General features: G+C 44.5%; 1 protein-coding gene across 1 annotated transcript in view; it reads right to left on the bottom strand.

Moving 5' to 3' along the window:
- The window catches only part of LOC134343579 (collectin-10-like), a 134,881-nt gene that overhangs the window by 8,319 nt on the left and 98,948 nt on the right, over positions 1-27,614 (bottom strand). Inside the window, exon 6 of the mRNA XM_063042332.1 lies at positions 26,827-26,922. Coding sequence (XP_062898402.1) covers positions 26,827-26,922 — 96 coding nt within the window. The remainder of the gene's footprint in view (positions 1-26,826; positions 26,923-27,614) is intronic.

The raw sequence follows: 27,614 nt of genomic DNA, 5'->3' as shown, positions 1-27,614 counted from the left end.
TAAAGCCCTAGCTCTGTTAATCTCTGATCATAATGCATACTTTCTAAACCAGGCAGCATCCTGGTAAATCTCCTCTGTACCCTTTCCAATGCTTCCACATCCTTCCTACAGTGAGGTGACCAGAACTGGACACAGTAATCCAAGTGTGACCTAACCAGAGTTTTATAGAGCTGCATCATTACATCGCAACTCTTAAACTCTATCCCTTGACTTATGAAAGCTAACACCCCATAAGCTTTCTTAACTACTCTATCCACCTGTGGGGCAATTTTCAGGGATCTGTGGACATGTACCCCGAGATCCCTCTGCTCCTCCACACTACCAAGTATCCTGCCATTTACTTTGTACTCTGCCTTGGAGTTTGTCCTTCCAAAGTGTACCACCTCACACTTCTCTGGGTTGAACTCCATCTGCCACTTCTCAGCCCACTTCTGCATCCTATCAATGTCTCTCTGCAATCTTTGACAATCCTCTACACTATCTACAACACCACCAACCTTTGTGTCGTCTGCAAACTTGCCAACCCACCTTTCTACCCCCACATCCAGGTCGTTAATAAAAATCACGAAAAGTAGAGGTCCCAGATCAGATCCTTGTGGGACACCACTAGTTACAATCCTCCAATCTGAATGTACTCCCTCCACCACCACCCTCTGCCTTCTGCAGGCAAGCCAATTCTGAATCCACCTGGCCAAACTTCCCTGGATCCCATGCCTTCTAACTTTCTGATTAAGCCTATCGTGTGGAACCTTGTCAAATGCCTTACTAAAATCCATATAGATCACATCCACTGCACTACCCTCATCTATATGCCTGGTTACCTCCTCAAAGAACTCTATCAGGCTTGTTAGACACGGTCTGCCATTAACTGTCCATTTTTTCAAGCCTCTCATCCTCCTGCACTTCTGCCATATGTTTATTATTTCGAGGTGCAGAACAGTAACAGACTTTTCCAGCCCCCATCCCCGAGTTACAGCCCTGTGACCAATTAAACTACTAACCTGTATGTCTTTGGAATGTAGGAGGAAACCAGTGGACCTGAATGAAACCCATGCAGCCATGGGGAGAACGTACAAACTCCTGACAGGAGTCCCTTATCTAAGATTCTCTCGCTTTCATCTCAGCCTCTTTCACGATCTCAATAGACAGCAGACAATAGGTGCAGGAGTAGGCCATTCATCCCTTTGAGCCAGCACCGCCATTCACTGTGATCATGGCTGATCATCCACAATCAGTACCCTTTTCCTGCCTTCGCCCCATATCTCTTCACTCCGCTATCTTTAAGAGCTCTATTTAACTCTTTCTTGAAAGAATCCAGAGAATTGGCCTCCACTGCCTTCTGAGGCAGAGCATTTCACAGAACCACAACCCTCTGTGTGAAAAAGTTTTTCCTCAACTCCGTTCTAAATTGTCTACCCCTTATTCTTAAACTATGGCCTCTGGTTCTGGACCCCCCAACATTGGGAACGTGTTTCCCGCCTCTAGCGCGTCCAATCCCTTAATAATCTTATATGTTTCAATCAGATCCCCTCTCATCCTTCTAAATTCCAGTGTATACAAGCCCAGTCGCTCCAATCTTTCAACATATGACATTCCCGCCATCCCGGGAATTAACCTTGTGAACTTACGCTGCACTCTGTCAATAGCAAGAATGTCCTTCCTCAAATTTGGAGACCAAAACTGTACACGGTACCCCAGGTGTGGTCTCACCAGGGCCCTGTACAACTGCAGAAGGACCTCTTTGCTCTTATACTCAAATTCCCTTGTTATGAAGGCCAACATGTCATTAGCTTTCTTCGCTGCCTGCTGTACCTGCATGCTTTCTTTCAGTGACTGATGAAAAAGGACACCCAGATCTCGTTGTACTTCCCCTTTTCCTAACTTGACACCATTCAGATAGTAATCTGCCTTCCTGTTCTCACCACTAAAGTGGATAACCTCACATTTATCCACATTAAACTGCATCTGCCCACTCACCCAACCTGTCCAAGTCACCCTGCATTCTCATAACATCCTGTTCACATTTCACACTGCCTTTGTGTCATCTGCAAATTTGCTAATCTCTGCCCTCCATCTCAGAAAATCCTAGCTTATTAACCTCCTTCTTGGCTTCTCTGAGAATCTCTGGACTCTCTCAGCCACTCCCTAAGTAATGGGCTTGTCCTCTGACCACTACCAGCTGCGGGAACCCAAATCGGTCTTTCCCTGAGCTTCCCCCTTGACCACTGCCCTCATGGCTTGACGACGACTCACCCAGTCCCAGACGACAGGCTCACCATCTTGAACAGCGGCTCCCATGAACCAAACAAATTACTTCTCCAGAATTGAGCAATGAATTACCAAGGAAATAAGCATTTGAAAATTGTTAGCACAAGGAAGACTGCAGAGGCTGGAAATCCAGAGCAACACACACAAAATGCTGGAGGAACTCAGCCAGTCAGGCAACATCTTTGATAAGGAATTAATAGTCGATGGTTTGGGTCGAGACCCTTCATCACAACTGCTGAAGGGTCCTGGTCTGAAATGGCAATAGTTTGCTCCCTGGAAAGGGAGGAGGAAGACGCCAGAATAAAAAGGTATGGGGAAGGGGAGGAGGACAGCAAGAAGGTGACAGGTGAAGCCAGATGGGTGGGAAAGGCAAAGGCCTGGAGAAGAAGGAATCTGATAGGAGAGGAGAGTGGACCACAGGAAAAAGGGACAGAGGAGGGGACCCAGGAGGAGACGGTATGCAGATGAGAAGAGGTAAGAGGACAGAGTGGGAAATAGAAGAAGAGGGAAGGGGAGGGTTTTTTTTTTAATCAGAACGAGAAACTGATATTCATGTCATCAGGATGGAGGCCACCCAGATGGAATATAAGACGTTGCTCCTCCATCCTGAGGGTGGCCTGATCTTGGCCCAAAAAGGGACCATAGACCACATGTCAGAAAAGGAATGGGAATCGGAATTAAAATGTTTTTCAAAAATTATAAAGCTCTGCCTTTGGTGGCAGGAGCGGAGGTGCTTGATGAAGCAGTCTCCCAATTTACGACAGGTCTCACCGATGTAAAGGAGGCTGCAAAGGGAGCACCATAGGCGGCCTCCTCCACATTGTTACTGAGGTAGAATGATCCACAGATAAGACTAAGTGGTCTGACTTCAATGGTTGAAAAGCTCCTGCATAATTTGCAAACCCCACCAAACCAAATAAAGATACCTTCTAAATTCTGAGAATTACCCTAATTTTTGGTACTGTGTTTCCTCGTTCGTTTGTTTGTAACTGGATTGATCTTCACTTATTTTTAAATAGCCGATTCCAGAAAAAAACAATGAAGCAACACTGTGAAGGGGAACTTTAGCAAATCTGACAGTACGTGCTTGAGCCAATAAACTGTCCGACTCCTAAGGGGAAAATATAATTGTTTTCAAATTATACTGAAGAAATAGAGAAATTAGCTATTTATATACACAAAATGCTGGAGGAATTTAGCAGATTATCATTCATCAGGGCTCAGCCCAAAATACGGACTGTTTATTCTTCTCCATAGATACACCTTGACCTGCCTCTCCAACCTTTTGTGTTTGTCACTCATCGTTACTTCATTCTCATTTCATCTCAAATCCAGCAGAACTGGGAACTGCTGAGTGCCACGCCAAGTGGTGGAATTAGTCCAAAAGGCGGATAAGGGTGAATTAATGGCGACAGTTTCCATAGCTACATAATAGTAAGCATCCGAATGGGAAGTTCTTCGTGTGCTGTCAGTAATTGAATTTTAAAAAACCACGAGCAAACACTGAACTGCCACACGTCAGCCAAAAATGTCACTTTTCCAGTCGTTGGCTGCTAAGTTAAAGTATCTCTATTTTTAAAAAGGAAAAAATGCAATCCACGTATATAGACCATAAGATATAGGAACAGAATTAAGCCATTTGGCCCATTGAATCTTCTCTGCCATTTCATCACGGCTGATACATTTTTTCCTCTCAGTCCCAATCTGCTGCCTTCTCCCTGTATCCCTTCGTGCCCTGATCAATCAAAAATCTATCAACCTCTGTCTTAAGTATACGTAAAGTCTTGGATTCCACAACTGCCTGTGGCAACGAATTCCACCCTCTTGCTAAAGAAATTATTCCTCATTTGCATTCTAAAAGGACACCTCTCTATTCTGAGAATATAGTGTCTGGTCTGAGACTCTCTCGCCATAGGAAACATCCTCTCTACATGCTCTCTGTCAAGGCCTTTCACCATTTGATAGGTTTCATTTAGGTCACCTTGATTCTTCTGAATTCCAGTGAATACAGGCCCAGAGCAATCATATGTTCTTCATATGACAAGCCTTTTATTCCTGGGATCATTTTTGTGAAACCCCTTTGAACACTCTCCAGTTCCAGCGCATTCTTTCTAAGATAAGGGGCCCAAAACGGCTTCCAATGTTTCAAGTTTAGCTTCGCCAGTTCTTTATAAAGTCTCAACATTACATCCTTGCTTTTATGTCCTAGTCTTGTTGAAATAAATACTAACATTGCACTTGCCTTCCTCACCACAGACTCAATCTGGAAGTTAACCTTCAGGGAACCCTGCACGAGGACTCCCAAGACTTTCTGTGTCTCAGTTTTTTCTATTTTCTATTTAGAAAATAGTCAACCTTTTCACTTCTTCTACCAAAGTGCATGACCATACACTTCCCAACACTAATTCCATCGGCCACATTCTTGCCCATTCTCCTAATCTGTCTAAGTCCTTCTGCGGCCTCTCTACTTCTTCAAAACTACCTACACCTCCAACTATCTTCATATCGTCTGCAAAATTTGCAACACTCCCTTCAATTCCATCACTCAAATCATTGACATGTAACATACAAAGAATTGGTCCCAACACAGACCCCTGTGGAACACCACTAGTCACTGGCAGCCAGTCAGAAAAGGCTCCCTTTATTCCTACTCTTTGCCTCCTGCCCATCAGCCACTGCTTTATTCATGCTTGAATCATCCCTGTAATACCACGGGCTCGTAGCTTGTTAAACTGCCACATGTGTACCACATTGTCAAAGGCCTTCTGAAAATCCAAGTACACAATATAAACCGATTCTCCTTTGTCTGTCCCGTTTGTTACTTTTTCAAAGAATTCCAACAAAGTGTAACAGTGGAAAAGTGTGTATGGAACCCGAGGAGATTGCAGAGGTAAACATAGAAACATAGAAACATAGAAAATAGGTGCAGGAGTAGGCCATTTGGCCCTTCGAGCCTGCACTGCCATTTATTATGATCATGGCTGATCATCCAACTCAGAACCCCGCCCCAGCCTTCCCTCCATACCCCCTGACCCCTGTAGCCACAAGGGCCATATCTAACTCCCTCTTAAACATAGCCAATGAACTGGCCTCAACAGTTTCCTGTGGCAGAGAATTCCACAGATTCACCACTCTCTGTGTGAAGAAGTTTTTCCTAATCTCGGTCCTAAAAGGCTTCCCCTCTATCCTCAAACTGTGACCCCTCGTTCTGGACTTCCCCAACATCGGGAACAATCTTCCTGCATCTAGCCTGTCCAATCCCTTTAGGATCTTATACGTTTCAATCAGATCCCCCCTCAATCTTCTAAATTCCAACGAGTACAAGCCCAGTTCATCCAGTCTTTCTTCATATGAAAGTCCTGCCATCCCAGGAATCAATCTGGCGAACCTTCTTTGTACTCCCTCTATGGCAAAGATGTCTTTCCTCAGATTAGGGGACCAAAACTGCACACAATACTCCAGGTGTGGTCTCACCAAGGCCTTGTACAACTGCAGTAGTACCTCCCTGCTCCTGTACTGGAATCCTCTCGCTATAAATGCCAGCATACCATTCGCCTTTTTCACCGCCTGCTGTACCTGCATGCCCACTTTCAATGACTGGTGTATAATGACACCCAGGTCTCGTTGCACCTCCCCTTTTCCTAATCGGCCACCATTCAGATAATAATCTGTTTTCCTATTTTTGCCACCAAAGTGGATAACTTTACATTTATCCACATTAAATTGCATCTGCCATGAGTTTGCCCACTCACCCAACCTATCCAAGTCACCCTGCATCCTCTTAGCATCCTCCTCACTGCTAACACTGCCACCCAGCTTCGTGTCATCCACAAACTTGGAGATGCTGCATTTAATTCCCTCATCCAAGTCATTAATATATATTGTAAACAACTGGGGTCCCAGCACTGAGCCTTGCGGTACCCCACTAGTCACCGCCTGCCATTCTGAAAAGGTCCCGTTTATTCCCACTCTTTGCTTCCTGTCTGCTAACCAATTCTCCACCCACACCAATACCTTACCCCCAATACCGTGTGCTTTAAGTTTGCACACTAATCTCCTGTGTGGGACCTTGTCAAAAGCCTTTTGAAAATCCAAATATACCACATCCACTGGTTCTCCCCTATCCACTCTACTAGTTACATCCTCAAAAAATTCTATGAGATTCGTCAGACATGATTTTCCTTTCACAAATCCATGCTGACTTTGTCCGAGCATTTCACCGCTTTCCAAATGTGCTGTTATCACATCCTTGATAACTGACTCCAGCAGTTTCCCCACCACCGACGTTAGGCTAACCGGTCTATAATTCCACGGTTTCTCTCTCCCTCCTTTTTTAAAAAGTGGGGTTACATTAGCCACCCTCCAATCCTCAGGAACTAGTCCAGAATCTAACGAGTTTTGAAAAATTGTCACTAATGCATCCACTATTTCTTGGGCTACTTCCTTAAGCACTCTGGGATGCAGACCATCTGGCCCTGGGGATTTATCTGCCTTCAATCCCTTCAATTTACCTAACACCACTTCCCTACTAACATATATTTCACTCAGTTCCTCCATCTCACTGGACCCTCTGTCCCTTACTATTTCTGGAAGATTATTTATGTCCTCCTTAGTGAAGACAGAACCAAAGTAATTATTCAATTGGTCTGCCATGTCCTTGCTCCCCATAATCAATTCACCTGTTTCTGTCTGCAGGGGACCTATATTTGTCTTTACCAGTCTTTTCCTTTTTACATATCTATAAAAGCTTTTACAGTCCATTTTTATGTTCCCCGCCAGTTTTCTCTCATAATCTTTTTTCCCCTTCCTAATTAAGCCCTTTGTCCTCCTCTGCTGAACTCTGAATTTCTCCCAGTCCTCAGGTGAGCCACTTTCTCTGGCTAATTTGTATGCTACTTCTTTGGAATTGATACTATCCCTAATTTCTCTTGTCAGCCACGGGTGCACTACCTTCCTTGATTTATTCTTTTGCCAAACTGGGATGAACAATTGTTGTAGTTCATCCATGCAACCTTTAAATGCTTGCCATTGCATATCCACCGTCAATCCTTTAAGTGTCATTTGCCAGTCTATCTTAGCTAATTCACGTCTCATACCTTCAAAGTTACCCCTCTTTAAGTTCAGAACCTTTGTTTCTGAATTAACTATCTCACTCTCCATATTAATGAAGAATTCCACCATATTATGGTCACTCTTACCCAAGGGGCCTCTCACGACAAGATCGCTAATTAACCCTTCCTCATTGCTCAAAACCCAGTCCAGAATAGCCTGCTCTCTAGTTGGTTCCTCGACATGTTGGTTCAAAAAACCATCCCGCATACATTCCAAGAAATCCTCTTCCTCAGCACCTTTACCAATTTGGTTCACCCAGTCTACATGTAGATTGAAGTCACCCATTATAACTGCTGTTCCTTTATTGCACACATTTCTAATTTCCTGTTTAATACCATCTCCAACCTCACTACTACTGTTAGGTGGCCTGTACACAACTCCCACCAGCGTCTTCTGCCCCTTAGTGTTACGCAGCTCTACCCATATCGATTCCACATCTTCCCGGCTTATGTCTTTCCTTTCTATTGCGTTAATCTCTTCTTTAACCAGCAACGCCACCCCACCTCCCCTTCCTTCATGTCTATCCCTCCTGAATATTGAATATCCCTGAACGTTGAGCTCCCATCCCTGGTCACCCTGGAGCCATGTCTCTGTGATCCCAACTATATCATAATCATTAATAACAATCTGCACTTTCAATTCATCCACCTTATTATGAATGCTCCTTGCATTGACACATAAAGCCTTCAGGCGCTCTTTTACAACTCTCTTAGCCCTTATACAATTATGTTGAAAAGTGGCCCTTTTTAATGAATGCTACAGTATTCACTACAGAAAAAGATCTTGGTGATTGTAGGGATGATTTACAGCGGATTGAGAAGCTTGAGCATATAGACATTAAGAAAGAGGATGTGCTGGAACTTATGGAAAGCATAAAGTTGGATAAGTCTCCGGGACAGGACGAGATGTACCCCAGGTTACTGTGGGAGGCGAGGGAGGAGATTGCTGAGCCTCTGGCAATGATTTTTACATCATCAATGGGGACGGGAGAGGTTCCGGAGGATTGGAGGGTTGCAGATATTATTCCCTTATTCAAGAAAGGGAGTTGAAATAACCCAGAAAATTACAGACCAGTGAGTCTTACGACAGTGGTTGGTACATTGATGGAAAAGATCCTGAGAGGCAGGATTTATGAACATTTGGAGAGGCATGATATGATTAGGAATAGTCAGCATGGCTTTGTCAAAGGCAGGTCGCCTTATGAGCCTGATTGAATTTTTTAAGGGTGTGAGTAAACACATTGATAAAGCTATAGTAGTAGATGTGTATGTGGATTTCAGCAAGGCATTTGATAAGGTAGCCCATGCAAGGCTTTCTGAGAAAGTAAGGAGGCATGGGATCCAAGGGGACATTGCTTTGTGGATCCAGAATTGGCTTGCTCACAGAGGGTTGCAGACAGGTCATATTCTGCATGGAGGTCGTTAACCAGTGGTGTGCTTCAGGGATCTGTTCTGGGATCCCTTTTCTTTGTGATTTTTATAAATGACCTGGATGAGGAAGTGGAGGGATGTGTTAGTAAATTTGCTGATGACACAAAGGTTGGGGGTGTTTTGGATAGTGTGAAGTGCTGTCAGAGGTTATAGCAGGACATCAATAGGATGCAAAACTGGGCTGAGAATTAGCAGATGGAGTTCAACTCATAAGTGTGAGGTGCTTCATTCTGGTAGGTCAAATAAGATGGCACAATATAGTATTAATAGTAAGACTCTTGGCAGTGTGGAGGATCAAAGGGATCTTGGGGTCCGAGTCCTATGGACACTCAAAGCTGCTGTGCAGGTAGACTCTGTGGTTAAGAAGGCATATGGTGTATTGGCCTTCATCAACCATGGGATTGAGTTTAAGAGCCGAGAGGTAATGCTACAGCTATATAGGACCTTGGTGAGACCCTACTTGGAGTACTGTGCACAGTTCTGGTCACCTTACTACAGGAAGGGTGTGGAAGGTATAGAAAGGGCATAGAGGAGATTTACAAGGATGTTTAAAATGCAAACAAGAGGAAATCTGCAGATGCTGGAAATTCAAGCAACACACACAAAAAATGCTGGTGAACACAGCAGGCCAGGCAGCATCTCTAGGAAGAAGTACAGTCACCGTTTCGGGTCAAGACCCTTCATCAGGACTAACTGAAAGAAGAGGTGCATCTCTTCTTTCAGTTAGTCCCTGATGAAGGGTCTCAGCCCGAAATGGCGACTGTACCTCTTCCTATGGATGCTGCCTGGCCTGCTGTGTTCACCAGCATTTTTTTGTCTGTGTTGCTTACAAGGATGTTGCCTGGATTGGGGAGCATGCCTTATGAGAATAGGTTGAGCGAACTTGGCCTTTTCTCCTTGGAGTGACAGAGGATGAGAGGTGACCTCACAGAGGCATTGATCGTGTGGATAGTCAGAGGCTTTTTCCCAGGGCTGAAATGGTTAGCACGAAAGGACACAGTTTTAAGATGCTTAAAGTAGGTACAGAGGAAATGTTGGGGTTAAGTTTTTTATGCAGAGAGTGGTGAGTGCGTGGAATGAACTGCCGGCAATGGTGGTGGAGGCGGATACAATGGGTCTTTTAAGAGACTCCTAGATAGGTACATGGAGCTCAGAAAAATAGAGGGCTATGTGTAACCCTAGGTAATTTTCTACAGTAAGTACATGTTCGGCACAGCATTGTGGGCCGAAGGGCCTGTATTGTGTTGTCGTTTTTCTATGTTGCTATGTTTTTGAATTTGTCAGGCAAGATTTTCCCTTGAGCGAACCATGCCGACTACTGCCTATTTTATCATGTGCCTCCAAGTACGCTGAGACCTCATCCTGAATAATCGACTCCAACATCTTCTGAGATCAGGCAAACTGGCCTATAGTTCTATTCAGTTATAGTTCAGTGCTCCTGCTGTGGCCTCCTGTGTATCCGTGAGTCGTGACGTAGATTGAGAGACTGCTTTGTCAAACACCTATGCTTTGTCTGCCAGAAAGTGGGGGATCTCCCAGTAGCCACCCATTTTAATTCCTCTACGCCTTCCCATTCCAATATGTCCATCTATGGCCTCCTCCACTGTCGTGATGTGGCCACAATTAGGTTGGAGGAACAGCACCTTATATTCTGTTTGGGTCGCTTCCAACCTGTTGGCATGAATATTGGTTTTACAAACTTCCCGTAATGCCCTTCACCTTCCCCTTGTCCTTCTTTCATGTTACCTCCTTGCCCACCCATCACCTCCCTCTGGTGCTCCTTTCCCTCTTTCTTTCTTCCATGGCCTTCCGTCTCTTTCACCAATCAACTTCCCAGCTCTTTACTTCATCCTTCCCCCTCTAGGTTTCACCTATCACCTGGTGTTTCTCTCTCCCCTCCCCGCACCTTTTAAATCTACACCTCAGCTTTTTCTCTCCAGTCTTCGGCCCGAAACATCAACTGTACTTTTTTCCATAGGTGCTGCCTGGCCTGCTGAATTCCTCCAGCATTTTGCGTGTGTTGCTGTAATTTCCTGTCTTCTGCCTCTCTCCCTTCTTAAAGAATGGAGTGACATTTGCCATTTTTCTGTATTCCCGATCCATTCCAGGATCTAGTGATACTCAAAAGATCATTAATAATGCCTCCACTATCTCTTCAGCAATCTCTTTCAGAACTCTGGGGGGGGTGCACCATTTGGTCCAGGTGACTCATCTGATGCAGAGGAAGTGCAAAGTGTTGAAAACGAGCAAGGTGCCAGAGGTGATGGTAGAGGAGCAACGGCTGGAATTTCTGAAAGCAACTTGGAAGGAACAGGATATATACATCCCAAATAGGAAGACATATTCTAAAAGAAAGATGGCTAACAAGGGAAGTCAGAACCAACATGAAAGCCAAAGAGAGGGCATATAATGGAGCAAAAATTAGCAGGAAGTTAGAGGATTGGGAAGCTTTTTAAAAACAACAGAAGGCAACTAAAAAATTAATTAAGAAGATAAAGATGGAATACAAAATTAAGGTAGCCAATGGTTAGGTAACGGTATAACAGCGCCAGCAACATAGGTTTAATTGCCACCAATGTCTGTAAGGAGGTTGTATGTTCTCCCCATCATCGCACGTGTTTCCTCCTGGTTTACCGTTTTCCTCCCACATTTCAAAGACGTACCGGTTAGATGGTCATGGGTGCGACTGGGCGGGGCTGGCTTGTGGGACGGAAAGGCTTGTTACCGAGCTGTATCCCAAAATAAAATAAATTAAGTTTTAAAAATGACGCAAGTGAAGGAGGATGAGAGGTGCACAAAGTGATAAGTGACCTAGATAGAGTGGACAGCCACGCTGTGCCGATTTCCTGGGGCTCAAATGGCCAATACTGGAGGACATTGTTTTCGGGTGAGTGGAGGAGAGTTTAGGAGAATGTCAGAGGTAGGTTGAGAGTGGTGAGTGCCTCAAACACACAGCTGGGATGATGGAGGCAGATACCTCAGAGAGGTTTAAGAGGAAGTCCAGTGTGTTGAGAAAGAACAAGGCTGCCGAGGTGGAAGCCCTGCCGAGACAGTCGTGCTGGGACAGCGGTGTGAAGGCGATTGATATTGTGGACCATATGCTCGTGGTTTTAAAGTTTCAGACAGTGGGACGGTTGCCTGGTTAAGTTGCTGGTGAGCAGTTTGTCATTGTAGAACGCCACCTGGATGCAAAAACTTCTAAACCTGAGAAGAGAGTTCCTCCCTGATATCCTACATATTTATTCTCCAGGCAAAATCATTAAAAGCTTAAATGGTCATATAGCATGGTACTGCGTGTGATACCTCATGGTGCACTAATTAACTAAACTGAATTTCCTTATAATATACCCATATGTCTGCTTTAACATTGGTCATTGAAGAACTCTGGGATGTTCTGAGTTGGAAGACAATATATAAACAGCTGAACACAGTGCATTCTGCAGATGCTGGAGATTGGCCCCTGATTGATGCTTCACCGGGATGCCACAGTTATCCTGATGCTATAACAGATCTGGGTGCTCCGGTTTCCTCCCAACAGTCCAAAGACATGCCAGCTAGAGGGTTAATTGGTCATTGTTAATTGTCCCATGATTAGACTCGGGTTAAATAGGTGGATTGCTGGGCTCCATGTGCCAGAAGGGCTGGTTCCGCACTGTATCTCTAAATACAATTAAAAAATATTGAAAATGCATTGCAATTTTTCCAGTTAAATACCGATAAACTTTAAGTTGGTAGCAAGCGATGAGAAAAATGACCATTTTGTCTGATGCTCCAACAGTCCAGTCACTGCTCATTGTTTTTCATTGATTTTCATTGCTGTTGCCAAACCGAACAACGTCTCCTCCCCGATCTTCATCAGCAAAGGTGTACCGCAGGGCTGATGCTCACCCCGCCCTACGCGCTTGACGCTGATGACTGTGTGGCTCAGCGTAACTCCAATTCTATATTTGACAGGATCCTCCTGCAGATCAGCAGAACTTCCAATGCCATATTCAAGTTTGCTGATGACAACCGAGGTCGGAGGTCGAATCGAAGGTGGCGGCAAATCAGCATACAGGAGGGAGATTGACAACCTGGCTGAGTGGTGCCACAACAACAAGCTCTTACTCAATGTCAGTAAGACCAAGAAGCAAATTACTGACTTTGGAGGAGGAAGCCGGAGGCCCATGAGCCAGTTCTCATTGGGATCAGATGTGGAGAGGGTCAGCAACTTTAAATTCCTCCGTGTTATCATTTTGGAGAATCACTCCTGGGCCCAGTATGTAAGTGCAATTACAAAGAAAGCATGGCAGTGCCCTTAATTCCTTAGGAGTTTGTGAAGAGTTGGCATGACATATAGACACTGACAAACGGCTATAGATGTGTGGTGGAGGCTATATTGACTGGCTGTGTTGCAGCCTGGTATGGACACACCAATGGTCTTGAGTGGAAAATCCAACAAAAAGTAGTGGAAATGGCCCAGTCCATCATAGGTATAGCCCTCCCCACTGTTGAACGCAATCACCATAAGACCAGAAGATATAGGAGCAGAATTAGGCCATTTGGCCCGTCAAGTCTGTTCTGCCATTCAATCAAGGCTGATCCTTTTTCCCCCTCCTCAGCCCCACTCCCCGGCTTTCTCCCTGTAACCTTTGCTGCTGTGTCCAATCAAGAACCTATCAAGCTCTGCCTTAAAAACCCCAACGACATGGCCTCCACAGCTGCCTGTGGTAACAAATTACACAAATTTACCAACCTCTGGCTAAAGAAATTGTCCTGCATCTCTGTTTTAAATGTACACCCCTCTATTGTGAGGCTGTGCCCTCTTGTCCCAGACTTCCCCCACCATGGGAAACATCCTTTCCACATCTACTCTGTCTAGGTCTTTCAGTATTTGGAAGGTTTCAATAAGATCCCCCCTCAGCCTTCTAAGTTCCAGTGAGTACAGGCACAGAGCTATCAAATGTTCCTCATTTGAAAACCCTTTCATTCCCAGAATTATCCTTGTGAACCTCCTCTGAACCCTCTCCAATGCTGGCATATCTTTTCTTAGATGAGGAGCCCAAAACAGTTCACAATACTCAAGGTGAAGCCTCACCAGTGCCTTATAAAGCCTCAGCATCACATCCCTGCTCTTGTATTCTGGAACTCTTGAAATGAGTGCCAACACTGCATTTGCCTTCCTGACCACTGACTCTAGCTGCAAGTTAACTTTTATAAACTTTAACCACAATACAGGCCCTTCAGCCCACAAAGCTGTGCTGACCATGTCCTTACCTTAGAAGTTACCTAGGCTTTACCCATAGCCCTTTATTTTTCCAAGCTCCATGTGTCCATCCAGGAGTCTCTTAAAAGACTGTCTCGTTTCTGCCTCCACCACCACCGCCAGCAGCTCATTCCACGCACTCACCACTCTCTGCATAAAAAAATTGACCCCTGACATCTCCTCTGTACTGACTCCCCAGTACCTTAAACCTGTGCCCTCTTGTGGCAGCCATTTCAGCCCTGGGAAAATGCCACTGACTATCCACACGATCAATGCCTCTCATCATCTTGTACACCTCTATCAGGTCATCTCTCATCCTCCGTCTCTCCAAGGAGAAAAGTCCGAGTTCACGCAACCTATTCTCATAAGGCATACTCCCCAATCCAGAAAACATCATTGTAAATCTCCTCGGCACGCTTTCTATAGTTTCCACATCCTTCCTGTAGTGACGTGACCAGAACTGAGCACAATACCCCAAGTGGGGTCTGACCATGGTCCTATATAGCTGCAACATTACCTCTCGGCTCTTAAACTTAATCCCATGATTGATGAAGGCCAATGCACCGTATGCCTTCTTAACCACAGAGTTAACCTGCGCAGCAGCTTTGAGTGTCCTATGGACTCAGACCCCCAGATCCCTCTGATCCTTCACTCTGCCAAGAGTCTTACCATTAATGCTATATTCTGCCGTCATATTTGACCTACCAAAATGAACCACCTCAAACTTCTCTGGGTTGAACTCCATCTGTCACTTCTCAGCCCAGTTTTGCATCCTATCAATGTCCCACTGTAACCTCTGACAGCCCTCCACACTATCCACAACACCCCCAACCTTTGTGTCATCAACAAACTTACTAACCCATCCCTCCACTTCCTCATCCAGGTCATTTATGAAAATCACTAAGAGTAGGGGTCCCAGAACAGATCCCTGAGGCACACCACTCAATGCAGAATATGACCTGTCTACAACCACTCTTTGTTTTCTGTGGGCAAATCAGTTCTGGATCCACAAAGCAATGTCCCCTTGGATCCCATGCCTCCTTACTTTCTCAATAAGCCTTGCATGGGGTATCTTATCAAATGCTTTGATGAAATCCATATACACTACATCTACTGCTCTTCCTTCATCAATATGTTTAGTCACATCCTCAAAAATTTCAATCAGGCTCGTAAGGCACGACCTGCCTTTGCCAAGCCATGCTGACTATTCCTAATCATTTTATGCCTCTCCAAATGTTCATAAATCCTGCCTCTCAGGATCTTCTCTATCAACTCACCAACCACTGAAGTAAGACTCACTGGTCTATAATTTCCTGAGTATCTTTACTCCCTTTCTTGAATAAGGGAACAACATACGCAACCCTCCAATCCTCCGTAACCTCTCCTGTCCTCATTGATGATGCAAAGGTCATCGCTAAAGGCTCAGCAATCTCCTCCCTCGCTTCCCACAGTAGCCTGGGGTACATCCCATCCGGTCCTGATGACTGATCCAACTTGATGCTTTCTGAAAGCTCCAGCACATCCTCTTCTTTAATATCTACATGCACAAGCTTTTCAGTTGGCTGTAAGTCATCCTTACAATCGCCAAGATCCTCTTCCACAGTGAATACTGAAGCAAAGTATTCATTAAGTACCTCTCTCATTTCCTCCGGTTCCATACACACTTTTTCACTATCACATTTGATTGGTCCTATTCTCTCACATCTTATCCTTTTGCTCTTCACATACTTTTAGAATGCCTTGGGGTCTTCCTTAATCCTGTCTGCCAAAGCCCCTTCTGGTTCTCCTAATTTCATTCTTAAACTCCTTCCTACTAGCCTTATAATCTTCTAGATCTCTATCATTACCTAGTTTTTGAAACGTTTTGTAAGCTCTTTTTTTCATCTTGACTAGATTTACAACAGCCTTTGTACACCATGGTTCCTATGCCCTACCGTCCTTTCCCTACCTCACTGGAATGTACCTACGCAGAACCACATGCAAATATCCCCTGAACATTTGCCACATTTCTTCCATACGTTTCCCTGAGAACATCTGTTTCCAATTTATGCTTCCAACTTCTTGCCTGATATCCTCATACTTCCCCTTACTCCAATTAAATGTTTCCCTAACTTGTCTGTTCCTATCCCTCTCCAATGCTATGATAAAGGAGATAGAATTGTGAATTGTGATCACTATCTCGAAAATGCTCTCCCACTGAGAGACATGACTCCTGACCAGGTTCATTTCCCAATACCAGATCAAGTACAGCCTCTCCTCTTGTAGACATATCTACATATTGTGTCAAGAAACCTACCTGAACATATCTAACAAACCGTACCACATCTAAACCCCTCACTCGAGGGAGATGCCAATCAATATTTGGGAAATTAAAATCTCCCACCACAACAACCCTGTTATTATTGCACCTTTCCAGAATCTGTCTCCCTATCTGCTCCTCTATGTCCCTGTTACTATTGCATGGTCTATAAAAAACACCCAGTAGAGTTATTGACCCCTTCCTATTCCTAACTTCCACCCACAGAGACTCTGTAGACAACCCCTCAATGACTTCCCCCTTTTCTGCAGCCATGACACTATCTCTGATCAACAGTGCCACACCCCCACCTCTTTTGCCTCCCCCCCCGTCTTTCTGAAACGTCTAAATCTTGGCACTTGAAGTAGCCATTCCTACCCCTGATCCATCCAAATCTCTGTAATGGCCACAACATCATAGCTCCAAGTGCTGATCCATGCTCTAAGCTCATCTGCTTTGTTCATAATACTCCTAGCATTAAAACAGACACATCTCAAACCATCAGTCTGAGTGTGTCCCTTCTCTATCACCTGCCTATCCTCCCTCTCGCACTGTCTCCAAGCTTTCTCTATTTGTGAGCCAATTTCCCTTTCCTCCATCACTTCAGTTTGGTTCCCACCCCCCAGTAATTCTAGTTTAAACTCTCCCCAATAACCTTTGCAAGCCTCCCCGCCAGGACATTGGCCCCCTTGGGATACAAATGCAGCCCGTCCTTTTTGTACAGGTCACACCTGCCCCAAAAGAGGTACCAATGATCCAGAAATCTGAATCTCTGCCCCCTGCTCCAGTCCCTCAGCCACACATTTATCCTCTACCTCATTCTATTCCTATACTCACTGTCTTGTGGCACAAGCAGTAATCCCAAGATTACTACCTTTGAGGTCCTGCTTCCCAACTTTCTTCCTAACTCGCTGTAGTCTGTTTTCAGGACCTCCTCCCTTTTCCTACCTATGTCGTTGGTACCAATATGTCCCAGACCTTTGGCTGTTCTCTTTCCCACTGCAGGATATCGTGGATGCGATCGGAAACATCCTGGACCCTGGCACCTGAGAGGCAGACTACCATCCGCGTTTCTTTCCTGCTTCCACAGAATGGCCTGTCTGACCCCCTAACTATAGAGTCCCCTATCACTGCTGCCATCCTCTTCCTTTCCCTACCCTTCTGAGCCAGAGGGCCAGACACTGTGCCAGAGGTGCGACCACTGTTGCTTCCCCCAGGTAGGCCGTCTCCCCCAGCAGTACTCAAACAGGAGTACTTATTGTTAAGGGGGACAGACACTGGGGTACTCTCTAGTCTCTGACTCCTGCCCTTCCCTCTCCTGTTTGTTACCCACTCATCTGTCTCCTGCCTATAACTCCTCTCTATCACCTCCTCACTTTCTCTGACCAGACGAAGGTCATCAAGCTGCATCTCCAGTTCCCTAACACGGTCCCTAAGGAGCTGCAGCTCGACGCACCTGGTGCAGATGTGGCTATCCAGGAGGCCGGGAGTCTCCAGAACTTCCCACATCTGACACCGAACACAGAAAATCAGCCTCACACATATACTTTCTGTCTGTATTCTGCACAAATAACGTACCTCGCCTCGACCCGTTATTGCCGAAGCCCCGTTGAGCCAACGCCTTCCTACTCTGTCTCCGTCTCTTCCGACACCCGCTCCTATGATGCCCGATCTGTAAAGCTGTCTCCTTTTAAACTCTTCTCACTGTTCTAATGGGCTGACGTCCATGTGTTTGTGCAGATGTGCCCCGATCAAAATGCTGAAGAAATAACCGTCTCCTTTTAAACTCTTTTCTGCAGTGTGCAGAGAGTTGCTGATGTACACCATTGCCATCATTACCACAACGTATGCCGGTGATATTAAACCTGATTCTGATATCTCCCTTCCACAGTCTTGTTTCAATGGAGTTTCTGCCTGGGCATTTTTTTTTTCCCTTTTCACACTATTGCCTGCAGCCAGATTGGAGATGATGGGGATTAGGTCAAATTAAATTCCTGGCCAGTTCGGGAAGCAGCTATATAAAAATAAATGAACTGCAGCTAGTTTTAAACGAAACAAGAGTAAAAAGGAAAAGGAATATTACAAATTGTGGTCATTCTCAGAATTTAGAAGGTATCTTTGTTTTTTTTGGCATGGATTACAAAGCATGTACAGGAATCAGACCACAAAATCCATCTGTGGAATATTTTACATCAGTAACGATAATTAATGATTATTTAATACTTTGAGACCATAAGATATTGGAGCAGATTTAGCCCGTCTGGCCCATCGAATCTGCCCTGCCATTTCATCATGGCTGGATCATTTCCCTAACAGCCTCAATCTCTTGCTTTCTTCCTGTAACCCTTCATGCCCTGACCAATGAAGAATCTATCAACATCTGCCTTAACATACCCATTGAATTGGCCTCCACAGCCCTCCCTACCACTGAACATGAAGTTAAAAAATCAGAATTCCAAAGGGACTTGGAAGTCCTCATCCAGGCTTCCCAAATAAAATAGTACACCATGCACATTTCCTGGGGTACAATAGCTGATGGCTCCAATTGGTTTGGTTCATGGGAGCTGCTGTTCAAGATGGTGATATGGCATTTGGGACTGGGTGGGTCATCATTATGCCAAAACAGGGAAGCCAGAAACCCTGGGAAAGGCCAAGGTGGGTTGCAAAGACTGGCGGAGATTGAGGACAAGGCCAAAGACTCAGGGAGAGACTGAGAGAGGCCAGAGATTCTCGAAGAAGCCAAGAAGGGGGTTCATAACCTAGGATTTTCTGAGTTGGAGGGAAAATATCATGCGAAGGGATGTGATAGAAGCAGCGGAGTCCGGGAATTGGTGCTATCAATGTAAATATGTAACTCGGTAAACTCCCCGGACCATATTCCAAGTGTTTAAGTTAAGAAGGTGACTTTAGCAATTGAAGCTGCAGTTATCTGTTACTTTGAAGAAGTATATAAAATATTGAACTGAATATATATTGAACTGGAGTATAAAATGATGAACTCAATACTGAGGCTTTGGGCCTACTTTGGGTTGCTCCAGGGGTTTGGATCTAAGGACTCAATTTGATTCGGAATGCTGTTGTTGTTGCTCCTTTTTAAAAAAAAAATCGGATTCTTTTGGGTTTCTGGCTTTGCGACTGCCTGTAAGTAAATAAATCTCACGGTTGTATAATTTATCCATTCTTCAATAATAAGTACACTTTGAAAACTGTGTCAGTAGTGAGATTCTCTTAGAATCTCTCTCCTGGATGTTTGCTGTGGCTTTTATAAAAGACGTCTATATTCCCAAGTTACAGCTTTGGTGTGGCTCAGTTTTAATCATCTTTTGTGGGACCGCACCTGAAATATCATGAGCAGTTATGGATCCCATATTTAAGGAAGTATGTGCTAGCGATGAAGAGGGAGGTTTACAAGAATGATCTTCGGAATAAATGTAAATATATAAGGAGTGTTTGATGGCTTTGGACCTGTACTCACTGGAGTCCTGAAGAATGAGGATGGATCTGATTGAATGTTGAAAGGCCTAGATAGAGTGGATGTGGAGAGGATGTTCCCAAACTAGGACCAGAGGCCACAGCCTCAGGAAACAAGGATGTTCCTTTAGAACAGAGGTGAGGAGGAATTTCTTCAGCTAGAGGGTGGTGAATCTGTGCAACTCACTGCCAGAGACAATTCTTCAGGTATATTTAAAGTGGAGGTTGATAGGTTCTTCATTTGTAAGGGTGTCAAATGTCATGGGATGCAGGCAGGAGAATGAGGTTAAGAGAGAAAATAAATCAGCCATGATGGAGTGGCAGAGCAGCCTAGATAAGCCGAATAGCCTAACTCTGCTTCTGTGTCTTATGGCTCCATTACCATACTGTCAGATAGGCACCAGAGACTGGCAGAGGCCAGGAGACAGGCCACAGAGACTGGGAGTGACTGAGAGAGTAGCCAAGAAGGAGCTTCATAACAGAGGATTTTCTGAGATGGAAGAGAGGGGCTGAGATGGAAGTGAGAGGAATAGCAGACAGCATGGTGCAGTAGAAGTTAGCGGCATGCTTTGCTGCACCAGCAAATGGTGTACATTCTCCCCATGACCACGGGGGTTTCCGGCGGATGCTCCGGTTCCCCCTCCCACATGCATTCCAAAGACATCTGGTTAGTAAGTTTTGGGCACGCTCTGCTGGTGCCAGAAGCACAGTGATGCTTTTACGGGCCTGCCCCCAGCACAATCTTCGGACTGACACAAATGGCACACTTCACTGTATGTTTCAAGTCCAAGTTCAACTTCAAACTTATTGTCATTCAACTGTACACATGCATACAGCTAAACAAAGCAACGTTCCTCAGGGTCCAAGGTGAAAAACACAACACACATATCACGTACATGCTCAAAGTTCAAAGTAAACTTGTTATCAAATGACATATATGTCACCATATACAACCCAGACATCCATTTTCTTGTGGGAATTCTCAATAAATCTGTAATAGAATAATAACCTTAATAGAAACAATGAAAGACCACACCAACTTGGGCATTCGACCAGTCTGAAAAAGGTGAGAATCTGTGCAAACACAAAGAGAAAGAAATAATAATAATAATCATAATAAATAAATAAATAAATAAATAAACAATAAATATCAAGGACATGAGATGAAGAGCCCATGAAAGTGAGTTCCTAGATTATGGGAACATTTCAATCAAGGGGCAAGTGAAGTTGAGTGAACTTATCCCCTCTGGTTCAAGAGCCTGATGGTTGAGGGGTAATAACTGTTCCTGGACCTGGTGGTGTGGGTCCTGAGGCTCCTGTGCCTTCTTTCTGATGGCAGCAGTGAGAAGAGAGCATGGCCTGGGTGGTGGGAGTCCCTGATGATGGATGCTGCTTTCCTGTGGACTCCATGTGGATGTGCTCAATGGGGGGGGCGGGGGGTGCAGGCTTTACCTGTGATGGACTGGGCCATATCCACTACTTCCGATTTTCTGTTCAAGGACACTGATGTTTCCACACCAGGCTGTGACGCCGCCCATCAACATACCCTCCACTACACTTCTGTAGAAGTTTGTGACAAATAAAGCAGATCTTTAATCTTTTTTTAATAAAAATGACACAAAAATTGGTGTTTTTATGGTTATGAGGAGGACAGTTTCAGGTAACAGAAAAATATTGATCGGCTGGTGAGTTGGTCAGAGAAATGGAGTTTGATTCTGATATGTGTAAAGTGATGCATTTGGGAGGTGAAAGAAGGTAGGACCCTGGGGAGCTCTAAAGAACGGAGACAGTTTAGTGTGCAAGTGTAAAGATCCCTGAAGATGGCAGCATAGGGTAAAAAACAAGATACTAGCTAGAGTGTTGAATATAAGAGCAACCTTCTAAAGCATGTGCGAAGCCTTATCTGAAATATTATGTGGCAGCTTTCATGGCTGGAGCATGGAAGGAGTGTGATTGCTCGTGAGAGGCTATGAAGGAATTTCACCAGCCTGTTGCCTGGATGGAGTGTCTCAGTTTATTTATTTATTTTTTGTGTTTTATTTATTTAGAAACAGGGCATCACAGTACCATAGCGGTTAGCGCGACCCTATTCATAGAAACATAGAAACATAGAAAATAGGTGCAGGAGTAGGCCATTCGGCCCTTCGAGCCTGCACCGCCATTTATTATGATCATGGCTGATCATCCAACTCAGAACCCAGCCTTCCCTCCATACCCCCTGACCCCTGTAGCCACAAGGGCCATATCTAACTTCCTTTTAAACATAGCTAATGAACTGGCCTCAACAGTTTGCTGTGGCAGAGAATTCCACAGATTCACCACTCTCTGTGTGAAGAAGTTTTTCCTAATCTCGGTCCTAAAAGGCTTCCCCTCTATCCTCAAACTGTGACCCCTCGTTCTAGACCTCCCCAACATCGGGAACAATCTTCCTGCATCTAGCCTGTCCAATCCCTTTAGGATCTTATACGTTTCAATCAGATCCCCCCTCAATCTTCTAAATTCCAACGAGTACAAGCCCAGTTCATCCAGTCTTTCTTCATATGAAAGACCTGCCATCCCAGGAATCAATCTGGTGAACCTTCTTTGTACTCCCTCTATGGCAAAGATGTCTTTCCTCAGATTAGGGGACCAAAACTGCACACAATACTCCAGGTGTGGTCTCACCAAGGCCTTGTACAACTGCAGTAGTACCTCCCTGCTCCTGTACTCGAATCCTCTCGCTATAAATGCCAGCATACCGTTCGCCTTTTTCACCGCCTGCTGTACCTGCATGCCCACTTTCAATGACTGGTGTATAATGACACCCAGGTCTCGTTGCACCTCCCCTTTTCCTAATCGGCCACCATTCAGATAATAATCTGTTTTCCTATTTTTGCCACCAAAGTGGATAACTTTACATTTATCCACATTAAATTGCATCTGCCATGAGTTTGCCCACTCACCCAACCTATCCAAGTCACCCTGCATCCTCTTAGCATCCTCCTCACTGCTAACACTGCCACCCAGCTTTGTGTCATCCGCAAACTTGGAGATGCTGCATTTAATTCCCTCATCCAAGTCATTAATATATATTGTAAACAACTGGGGTCCCAGCACTGAGCCTTGCGGTACCCCACTAGTCACCGCCTGCCATTCTGAAAAGGTCCCGTTTATTCCCACTCTTTGCTTCCTGTCTGCTAACCAATTCTCCACCCACACCAATACCTTACCCCCAATACCGTGTGCTTTAAGTTTGCACACTAATCTCCTGTGTGGGACCTTGTCAAAAGCCTTTTGAAAATCCAAATATACCACATCCACTGGTTCTCCCCTATCCACTCTACTAGTTACATCCTCAAAAAATTCTATGAGATTCGTCAGACATGATTTTCCTTTCACAAATCCAGACAGAGTTCAGAGTTCAATCCTGGCACCTTCTGTAAGGAGCGAATATTTTCTCGCAGTGACTGCATGGGTTTCCTCCCACAATCCACAGACCAGTTAGTAGGTGAATTGGTCATTGTAAGTTGTCTTGTGATTAGGCTAGTGTTAATAGCTGGGTTTCTGGGTGATGAGACTCGTTGGACTTGAAGGGCCTGTTCTGTGCCGTATCTCTAAATAAATAAATACATACATACATCACAGTAACAGACCATTCTGGCTCAATGAACCCCTGCTGCCCAGTTGCACCCATGTGACCAATTAGCCTACAATTCCATACATTTTTGGAATATGGGAGGAAACTGGAGCACCTGGAGGAAACCCACTCGGTCTGTGGGGATCTGTAACCAGAGGGCATAGGGCTAAAGGTTAAGAGGCTTCAAGGGGATCTGAGGAGGGATATTTTCACCCAGACAGTGGCAGAAGTTGGGAATGGACCGCCTGAGAGGGTTGAGAGGGCAGAGACCATCACAACATCTGAGATGGTACCTGCATGAAACCTAATGAACAGAAAAAAAAAAACAAATTGTGCAAACAGTAAAAGTAAGCAAATAACATTCAAACTGAACCACAGAAGGTTATAGGTAAAGGGCTGGTAGATGAGATTAGCTATGTGGGCACAATGGTCAGCATTGAGAGATGGGCTGAAAGGCCTGCTATTTTGAGATAGCAGGAGATAGGATGGAGTGACGGCATTTGCAGGCTGCTCCCAGCACCATCCTCACCTATTTGATTAGCCACAGATAACGCATTTCACTGTGTGTTTCAAAGTTTCAATATACATGTGACAAGCTAAGACAATCTTTACATCCTTGACTTTTGGGAGGCAACTGAAGTGCCCAGAGGAAACCTAAGGAGAAAATATAAACTGGTGTTAACCAGAGGTCAGGATCGAACCCAGATCATTGGAGAAGTGAGGCAGCCTTTAGTTGTAAATGTGCAATGCAACTTGGAAAAGCAACATTAATTCCAACTGCAGAGTCTGCCTGGTGGGAGAATCTCTGTACGTGGGAGGAGAATATGACACAGCATGAGCCAACACTGACCTTATCCGCTCAGTGGCTGACTGCGAGCATTAACAGACTCTTCTGGCCCAACAAGCCTGCATGTGTCAATGTGACCAATTAACCTACTAACCCGTACATCTTTGGAATATGGGAGGAAACTGGAGCACCCGAAGGAAATCCATGCGGTTAAGGGGAGGACGTGCAAGCACATTACAGACAGCGGGAATTGAACCCCAATCGGTATCCAAAGTTCAAAAACTTCAATGTACATTTATGATCAAAGTATGTATACTATATACAACCTTGAGAATCGCCTCCCTACACGTAGCCACTAAACAAGGAAACCCAATAGAACCCATTAGAAAAAGACCGTTAAGCACTCAATGTGCAGGAAAAAGAAACAAATCATGCAAGCAATAAAAGCAAGCAACTGAGGTTCACGAAAGTAAGTCCCACAGCCACAAAGCCATTCACCACTGCAGCTGAATCAGGAGCCAATTAGTTGCAGTCCACAGTCTCAGTTCAGCGCGGAGCAAGTTAATCTGGCAGAGCAGCGAGCTGAATCAGCCCATCCCTCACCTCAGACCCGGCCTTTTCAATCTGGCCCGGCACTTAAATCATCCAGACCTCAGGTCAGTCCTCACTCTCGGACACGAGCCCTTCAGCCTTGATTCGGCCCATACATGCCACACGGCAACTGTGTTGTCTGGCACTGTAATGCAATTGTTCTAACTGCTATATTACCAAGTGGTAGGTTTTTTGGCCATTGTAAATTTCCCCGAGTCTGCAGGGAAGTGGTTGTACCAGCGAAAGGTTGACGGTATTGCGGTAGGAAATGGTTCCAGAGAAGATTGATGGATGGATCAGATTTGTGAGCCAGCAGAGGCGAGTGGTCTGGAATCACATCTTCTTTGTAGTAGGAAAATATGAAATACAATGAGAATAACATATTTTAAAGGTTGATTGTTTTGTAAGTTGTCATGGGTAAATCCCTCCCAACCATTGAACACGTCTACATGAAACACTGTCGACTGAAAGCAGCATCCATCATCAGGGATTCCCAACACAAGGACATGCTCTCTTCTCACTGCTGCCATCAGGAAGAAGATACAGGAGCCTCAGGACTCACACCACCAGGTTCAGGAACAATTATCACCTCTCAACCATCAGGTTCTTGAACCAAAGGGGACAACTTCACTCACTCCATCACTGAAATATTCCCACTAACTATGGGCTCACTTTCAAGGATTCTTCATCTCATGTTCTCAATATTTATTGCTTATTTATTTATTATTATTATTATTTCTTTTTTTAATTGCAGTTTGTTACCTTTTGCATATTGCTCAAATGCCCAAGTTGGTGCAGTCTTTCATTGATTCTGTTATGGTTATTATTCCATGGATTTGTAGAGTTTAAATACAAGAAAATTAATCTCAGGGTTGTATATAGTGACATATATGTACTTTGATAATAAATTTATTTTGAAGTTGCATCTGAAACTATTGGAGTCAGTGATATGTGTAGCATAGGAGGTGACCATGTGCTCCTTCATGCCCGTGCTAGCTCTTTTGAAAGAGCTCTCCAGTTGGTCATCTCTTCCTTCCTTACAAGTTTCCAATTGTTTACAAGTTCTTTTTAAAAGAAACTATCAAATGTGATCCTTACATTTTCAGGCAATCCACTCCAGATCTATACATTACTTAGCTGGTTTGCAAAAAAAAAAATTCTACATTACTTTTAGATCAATGACATGAAGAATTCTGTGAAGATATGTATAAATATTACCATCTGGTATGAAATGAAAATGATTATTTCAATGAATCCATCTTATAAGACCATAAGACATAGGAGCAGTATTAGGCCATTTGGCTCATGGAGTCTGCTCCACCATTCCATCATGGATAATTTATTATCCCTCTTAACCTTATTTTCCTGCCTCCTCCCCCAAACATTTCCTCTAAGAAGACCACAACCTTGTTGTAGGATGTAGAAGCTTGTGTGGCTCAGTGACCTGAAGAGCTAGGTTGGTTGGAGTCAGGGTATTATGCTTTGGACTCTAGTAGGGTTGCCCATGCCAAAAAGATCAAAGAGTAGAGATCAGACTAAGAGTGGTCCACCGGTCCTCCAGGTTCGGGGGTCACCTCAAGCTAACAACCCTGACTGGTCAAAAACCTATTGTAAGGAAACAGCAATGAAAAATCCTCCTATACAGACAGAGATGGAGGACCTTCACTGCTGCCCTAAATGCCTGAGGTGTAACAGGCAGTAAGTGAGTCCCTGTAACATTTGATATCCTTACTAATCAAGAAACAGTCAACCTCCGCTTTACATGTAGCCAATAACTTGTGCTCTGCTGTCCTCAGTGACAATGAACTCCACAGATCCACCACCCTCTGGCAAAAGAAATCCCTTGTCATCCCTGTTTTAAATAGATACCCTTCTATTCGGAGGTTGTGACCTTTGGTCCTAGACTCTCCCACCATTGAAAACATTCTCTCCATGTCCACTCTATCTAGAATTCACAATATTTGATATTTAGAAAACATGCGTGTTAAGTTGATATCTAATGTTACGTACCATTTTTCACAAAGCGCATTGTGTTGTTCAGTCGAGCTATGTTGATATCCATTTGGCCTACAATTTTCCGGTATCTTCCACAATCACAGGAGTGGCCTGTTAACGCAGCAGAACACATAAGTGAATTAGAATCAGGTTTATTATCACTGATAAACGCCATGTAATTTGTTGTTCCGTGGCTACAGCACATTGCAATACATAAAAAGTTCTATGTTACAATAAAAATAAATGTATATTGTATATTAAGGCGAAGGCTTTTCACTCAGAGGGTTGTGAGACTGTGGAAAGAGCTGCCAGCACATGAAGTGCATGCGAGCTCGATTTTTAATGTTCAAGAGAAGTTTGGATTGGGACATGGATCACAGCGATATGGTGGGCTGTGGTCCTGGAGCAGGTCGATGGGAGGAGGCAATTTAAATGGTTTGGCACAGACCAGATGGGCCGAACGGCCAATTTCTGTGCTGTACCTTTCTGTGACAATGACTCTTAAAAAAAGTAAGTGGTTAAATAAAAGGGAGCAAAAGTAGTGAGATAGTGTTCATGGGTTGGCTGGTTGTCCATTCAGGAATATGATGGCGGGGGGAAGAAGCCATTACTAAAACATTCAGTGTGTTCCTTTCGGCTCCTGTATCTCCTCTCCGATGGCAGTAACGAGTAGAGGGATTCTCTTGAGTGGTGGAAGTCCTTAATGATGGATGCTACCTTTTTGAGGCAACAGCTTCTGAAGGTATCCTGGATGCTGGGGAGGCTGGTGCCCATGATGGAGCTGGCTGAGTTTACAACTTCCT

Source organism: Mobula hypostoma, chromosome 1 (genome assembly GCF_963921235.1).
Source record: "Mobula hypostoma chromosome 1, sMobHyp1.1, whole genome shotgun sequence".
NCBI classification, from domain to species: Eukaryota; Metazoa; Chordata; class Chondrichthyes; order Myliobatiformes; family Myliobatidae; genus Mobula; species Mobula hypostoma.
The sequence above is the reverse complement of the archived record's forward strand: the minus strand, read 5'-3'. Positions and strand labels throughout refer to the sequence as shown.